General features: G+C 40.4%; 1 protein-coding gene across 1 annotated transcript in view; it reads left to right on the forward strand.

The window, feature by feature from the left end:
* LOC101845809 overlaps window positions 1-5,701 on the forward strand; it is a gene marked incomplete at its 5' end in the record, with an annotated part of 7,286 nt that extends 1,585 nt beyond the window's left edge. The window contains 3 exon segments of the mRNA XM_005110664.3: window positions 1,011-1,097; window positions 1,614-1,718; window positions 3,856-5,701. Coding sequence (XP_005110721.2) covers window positions 1,011-1,097; window positions 1,614-1,718; window positions 3,856-5,256 — 1,593 coding nt within the window.
* Window positions 5,702-6,688: the final 987 nt, after the last annotated feature.

Here is a 6,688-nt window from a genome sequence, read left to right on the forward strand (position 1 = left end):
GGGGGGCTGAATAATACAGGGTGTCTAAAAAGAAAGAGAAGGCTGCATTTAGAAAATCAATAACTCTGCCATCTTTACACCAGTTTTAAAAAAAGGGTTCGAGCAAATAAAGAATAAATCTAAGCAAGGAGGTGCCAAGTTAAAAATTTGCACATTAATTTACATGTTCAAGAAATATCTAGTTAGATCTACAGAAATTTCAACCAAAATAATTGAGCGAAATTAGAAAGTTTATAGCTCCTCAAAGGCCAGCCATTTATATGTAATTCATGCACAAGATAAGACGTTCACTGAAATCTCACGTTGCCAAAGCTATAAACACAGGACAGGTGGTGATTACTAAATTATGCTTTATGTGTTAATCATTTCTCTCCAAACAGGCTCAATTCATACGTTACAAGATATAGACATTTTGAATAGCGCTGTGGCAGGGTTTTTTTAATCGCTTCTTTGGACTTCTTGTTAAACATTGAGCTTCAATTGTTCAAGGATTGTTTCTGTAGACCTCTGCCTTTCAAAAACAAAAACAAAAACAACAACAATAACAACAACAACAGCAACAATAAGCAATAAAACCGAATTTTTTTTTAAGGACCGAAGGAAAACATGGGACTTTGAATGAACCCTCTATTCTAGAAAATTTGCCTATGGCAATATTAGTTTTAAATCATTATTTCTTTTCCTTGAATGTACAGTTACGCATTGTGGGTGATTTTAAGAGGTGGTGAATTTTGACGTTTACTTAATTTTGGTTGAAGTTTTGATAATTCGTTATTTCTCTAACGTGAACTTTTGATTTTCTTCTCATTAAGACATTTAATGTCTCCCCCCCCCCTTTTTTTAAAATTTTTATTTGTTCGAAGTTCTGTTAAATTTAGTGTTAAGATGACTGATTTATTTCCCTTTCAATTGGTCCTTTTTTAGACCCCGTGTAACAACAACAGCAACAATAATGCGTAGGTCGACTTTCTTTCATCCTTCTTATTTATTGTTTTTATTTTGCTCAACAGGACATGTACCTGGCTGTGCAAAGTGGAGACATTGATCTACTTGAGGACTGCCTGGACCAGCCAAACTCTGACGTCACCATGACTTGGGTCAGTTGTTGTGGATTCTGGTCTCGAAATATCACACAGCCTGCTAGTATTGCTATCCTCAATTTAGATCTCTTTAAGGGCAGAACATTACGCCCGATGCCAAGATGAAAGGCAGAGAGGAAATAATTCAAGAAGGACGAGAAAATAAAGACAGTACCTACTCGTCCATATTTAAGGTTACTGTTACTACTACAGCACTTGCCTATTTGTCTTATACTAGTGGGATCTTACGGCATAAAAAAAACATACATGCAATTTTGTGATTTATCATTAAAACACGATATGAGAGAGAGACAGAGAGACAGAGAGAGACAGAGAGAGAGAGACAGACAGACAGACAGAGAGAGAGAGAGAGAGAGAGAGAGAGAGAGAGAGAGAGAGAGAGAAAGTAGGGGGTACTGACAGACAGACAAACAGACAGACAGACAGACAGACAGACAGACAGACAGACAGGCAATCAGGCAAAGAATACTTCAGAAATCAATTGTTTGTTTCCTTTTCTCTGCTTTTCCTCAGTTCCGAGAGAATCTCCTTATGACTGCCATCAGGGAAGGTCATTCCGAAATGGCCGAATTTCTCCTGGACAACGGAGTGGACCATACCTACTCTACGTCTGTTGTGGTCAGTAAGAATCAAATTATAGTAACTGAATTTTTACACTACAGTTTTGATAACATAGTTAACAGTCTTATTGAATATGTGCATTCAGGTCTTTCAACACGTGATGACGCCCTGTTTTGGGCCATCTAACCCCCCCCCCCCCCCCCAAAAAAAAAACAACAACAAAAGAAACATAGCTCTGCTATTCATACATATTTTTAAAATGTGTTGTGTTCTTGTGAAATTAGGCACTCGTAAAAATAATGAAATCGAAGAAAAAGATATTTTTAAAGCCCGTTGGGCAATTTTTATCAATTGTTATTGGAGGGATCAACACCTCGGTGTTGATGTTAGCCTACTGAAAAACTTTAATCAAAGGCACACAAAAAAGTAAATTTCCACTTCCCAAGAACTCTCAAGCTTTGAGAGTTACCAAACTTTTGCTGCCATTTTCTCTCTATTTATTCCTTTGACAAATGGTAACCCCACGCCCTTCAATCGCATTTATGTCGACTTCTTTTCAAGATAGATAGGTTATTGGGTTTTTTTTAACCAAAAGCAAGGCAAATGAACGGGCTTTGGGATTGTATCAATAACTGCATACGCCCAAAACATGACGAGTGCCTGATTTTACTGCGTCGTGACACAAATGTGTATGCTTTATATGAAACAATAGCTTGCGTAATATGTTGTGTAAAGTGATATTTCTTAGGATCCAAAGTCGGGTCTGAGACTCGAACCCTGAACCCACAACTTCACGATTATGAGTCCAGTAGTCTAACCACTAGACTTGGGCCCCACGTCTTCAAAGAATTATGCTCGTTTAAGGAAGCGGCCAATTTGGCTCTGTTTATCAGGGCTAAATCTGATTGTTTGGGATTCCAGTGGAAAGATGAGGGTGTTGTACAAAATATCTTCCCCAAGTTGGAATAAAACTCCTTCGAGAGTAAGATACAGAATTCACAATGAATCAACAGACGCCAGTCCTTTGTCGAATCGGATCAGATAGAATCGGGGAATTGGGAAGGCCAATTCGTTTAACGATTAATTGACGGAAATCGTCTAGAGTGGACTTACTTTAATGCTTTTCACCACCTCGCCCCCCCCCCCCCACTCAACCGCTGCCACCACCTCCATGTACTTATGCATGTCTGTCTGAGTGTGTGTTTGTGTGTGTGTATGTGTGTATGTGTGTGTGTATGTGTGTGTGTATGTGCGTGTGTGTGTGTGTGTCAGACAAAAGGGCGCTAATGACGGTAAGGTCAACTTTGAGCAGGAGGCCTACAAAAGTGAGAAAGTGATTACAGGTCAACAAGCAAGTTTCACAGATAACCAATTTATGAAAAATTTATTCTTAGATCATGTTGCAAATGGGGTGCCGTAGCTCAATTTTATTTGTTTGTACAATGTAGCATACAAACTAGTTTATATTCAGCAGTGCCTACTGTCCAGTGAGCAAATCTTTAAAAAATGGTTCTAATAGGCCTGTTTTGTTGTTGTTGTTGTTGTTTATTGATTTTGGGGGGGGGGGGGTGGAGTCAATATTTGATATCGTGTGACAGTTTTTATTTCTTAACAATTCCTATCAACTCACAAATGAGAATTTTAAGGGTTATATGTTCTTCACCGTGAATTATACCGCGCAAAAGATTTAATACTGTTGTTTACATTCCAATGAAACTTCTGAAACATAACGAGGGTAGACGAGGCAGAATATCAGGACCGCAGTCAAGCTTTCAGGCTTGACCTTATTTCTCGCGTATTCACAAATTTAGCTTTTCAACTAAATTTTACGCAACTCTATTGCTCAACTGTACATTTTATAAGTGTTACTGATATTTGTTTTTATATTATATATCAAATAATACAAGTGAGTAGAGTGGCAGTTTTGTGTAACTATAAAGAAAAAAATGAAGTAATTTTACGTTACAGTTAATTGTTTTCCTCCCCAAAAAATTATTGATTTCATACCATGTTTTACTGTAAACTGTGCAATGTTTAAGCCATATTATGATTCAGTGCTGAAAAACACACATGAAATTATCTTTATATCTCAATTTCGAAGTGTGCCACAAAGAAAGGTAAAATTAGCAAGTTCGAAACTCACAGACGCAATCCAAAACAAACCCAAAAGATATACAAATTCTACATGTTTCAGGGTCTTCGAGAATCTTCCAAAGGTAAATGCCTGGATCGCTACGAGATAAGCTGTCGTCAAATGGCATACGACCGCGAGATGTTCCACATTGTGGAACTTATCGACCTACTGCAGAACCAATTGTTCCCCTTTGTTCGCCCGCTCGAGCGTACGCCGCGCTTCAGACGACCGAAACCGCCGACACCATCAGACAGCGACTCTGGAAGTAGAAGCGAAGGGGAAGGTCAAGGCCATGATAGTAGCGGAACAGGCAGCCAGTCGGATACGGAGGGCAGCGGTAGTGAGGGGAAAAGTCTTCGCACTCGGAACAGGAAGAAGAGAAGGGGGAAGAGGAAGAAAAAGGTTTCTGGTGGAGGAAGAGAGGGTGTTGGCGACCGGGCAGATGAATGCGACTTGAATAAAACTGGAGGAACCGGAAGTATGTTCGGGGAAGGGACGGAAGTGGATTCCGGTCACCACAGTCTGGGTAGCAGTAAGTTGCGAATTGCTATGGTCCGTGAACACGAGAGACTGACAGAAAAGGAAGAGAACTTACCATCCTCCGAGAGCGCTCCTTCCCCCCGAAGGCCAACTAGTGAGAGCGAGAAAGGGGATAAGAGCCTCGTTGACCAAAGTGAGAAATCAGAAACTACTGGAAGTCACATTCGGGATGAAGGATACGGTTCTATATCTCAGAAAAGCCCAACACCCTGCCCCTCACCAGAAATGAAACCCCTGTGGACACCAGTGGAACCTTCCAACCGCTTTAGATCCACTAAATCAGCATTAGCCGTGCGGAATGTAAACCTTGTAAACTTACGAGTAAACAACATTCAGCCCTCAGACTTTACAAAGCTGTCGCCATCAATGTCCCAGTGTCGACCACTCCGCTGGAGGAAGATCTCTACCATTGGTAGCTACGCAAACGAGAGCAAAAACTGGCACGTTAAAAATGAGGCCAAAGAAGACGACGTTTGCGTGGAAATTTCCCAAATTTCTCTAGCTCCCCCAACAACGTCATCAACATTGTCTGGTCTACAAAGACAAGCTCCGATGGGAAACACCGGCTCAAAAAGTCCAGCACTCTATGGAACGTCATCAGAACTAAAGACGTCGTTCGTGCGTACTGAAAAGAGTACAGAGTCGAATCCTACGATGTCAAACAACATAGCGAGCTACATGCGACCAACGAAGAGCACCATTACAAAACAACGACTTACACCGAACTTTGTAAAATCGTACGGCGGTTTGGAATTCACACACGTTATCGACTCCAGAAACACAGGGCAGGCTGCAAAGGTCAAAACATCTGCGCCTGCAACAAAACCATCAAGAGTGCATGGTTTTGGACTGGCTGTGCCTCATATAACCCCTAGCAGTGTCATTCAGAGGAGAAATAACCCTCTTTCATTCAGGAGTTAGCCCTTTTAGTTTATCGTTACCTTATATTATTACCAAACAAACAGTGGAACACACTGAACTTATCGAAGCTTGTAAACATGGACTGTTTAAAACGAGTCCTCGGAACTGAATTTCTGTTGTTGTTGTTTTTTTGTTGTTGTTGTTGTTTTGGAAGGGGGGGGGGGTCTCTTTTTTAAAACATGTTTGTATATACCCCACACTAAACTGGAGCGAAATACCAAAAACTTTAACAACTCTCCGCATGAGTCTTTGATCTAATGACGCCAACTTCATGCCTGTAACTTCAATGGAACCTTTGTGCCAACTGAACACATCAAATGGGTTAACAGAGTAAAACAATGAGTCAACGCCAGGACCTGTGATTAGTGGGCAGATCGGAATGGGTGAACGCAATGTCTTAGCAGGAAAAGAGACAGCTGTTAAGAGAGAGAGGGAGAGAGAGAGAGAGAGAGAGAGAGAGAGAGAGAAAGAGAGAGAGAGAGAGAGAGAGAGAGAAAGAGAGAGAGAGAGAGGGGGGGGGGGCTGGGTGGAGCATGGGTTCCAGGTATACCATTTATCTTCACAAGTCAAAGAGAAAATATAACAACCATTAACTGTTGGTAAAAGGTAGGCAGAGAGAAATCCTTAAGTCCTTGTAAAGACTACCTCCAAGCCAAGAAGTCGCACATTTTTCGCTTTATACGTGTGCTATTTGTGACCAGGGAGACAGAGGCGAGAAAACAAGACGACCTGACAGTCAGCTGACACAGCGCTACCTTAGAGTTACAAAGTTCTATCTAATATTTTTCCCGTTTTGAGTTACTAGGACCATGAGTTCAAAAACAAAATTAAATGTTCTATGTAGTCTATTAAAATTGTAAGATTATTCGGAGTCGCTATCAAGGCATTTAGTGAATTGTTTGACATGTTGTGGAACTAATTTATTTTTTGGGGGGTCAAATTTCTCAAAATAGATACTGTGTGCAGATAGAACTTTGCAATTCTTCTAGGGTAGCAATAGTTCTGTGTGAGCATGCTCTTTGGTTGTGATTTTGAAATATGTTTTACGAGCTTATAATTCTAATCAAAACTATTTTGAAGCACCGTGGTGAAATCATGCGCTTGTCAAAATAATGAAATCGAAGAAGCGGGCATTTTCCCGCCGGTTCGGCAATTTTGTCTTTTTTTTCATGTAAAAGTACATTTCTCAGTGGAATTTATTACTGAAAAACGTTGATTAAAGGCACAACAAATGTAAGTTATTAGTTTCCATGGAAGCCACCAAACTTTGACGGCCTATTTTGTCTCTATTTTTACCTCTGAAACCAGGTGACCCTTACCTCCTCCAATCGCAAGTATCTCGATCTTTAATCAAGAAAGATGGGCATTTTTTTTTTCAAAAGCAAGGCAAATGAACATACTTTAAGATGATACCAATCACCCCACATGCCCA

The sequence above is a fragment of the Aplysia californica genome, unplaced genomic scaffold (assembly GCF_000002075.1).
Source record: "Aplysia californica isolate F4 #8 unplaced genomic scaffold, AplCal3.0 scaffold00927, whole genome shotgun sequence".
NCBI classification, from domain to species: Eukaryota; Metazoa; Mollusca; class Gastropoda; order Aplysiida; family Aplysiidae; genus Aplysia; species Aplysia californica.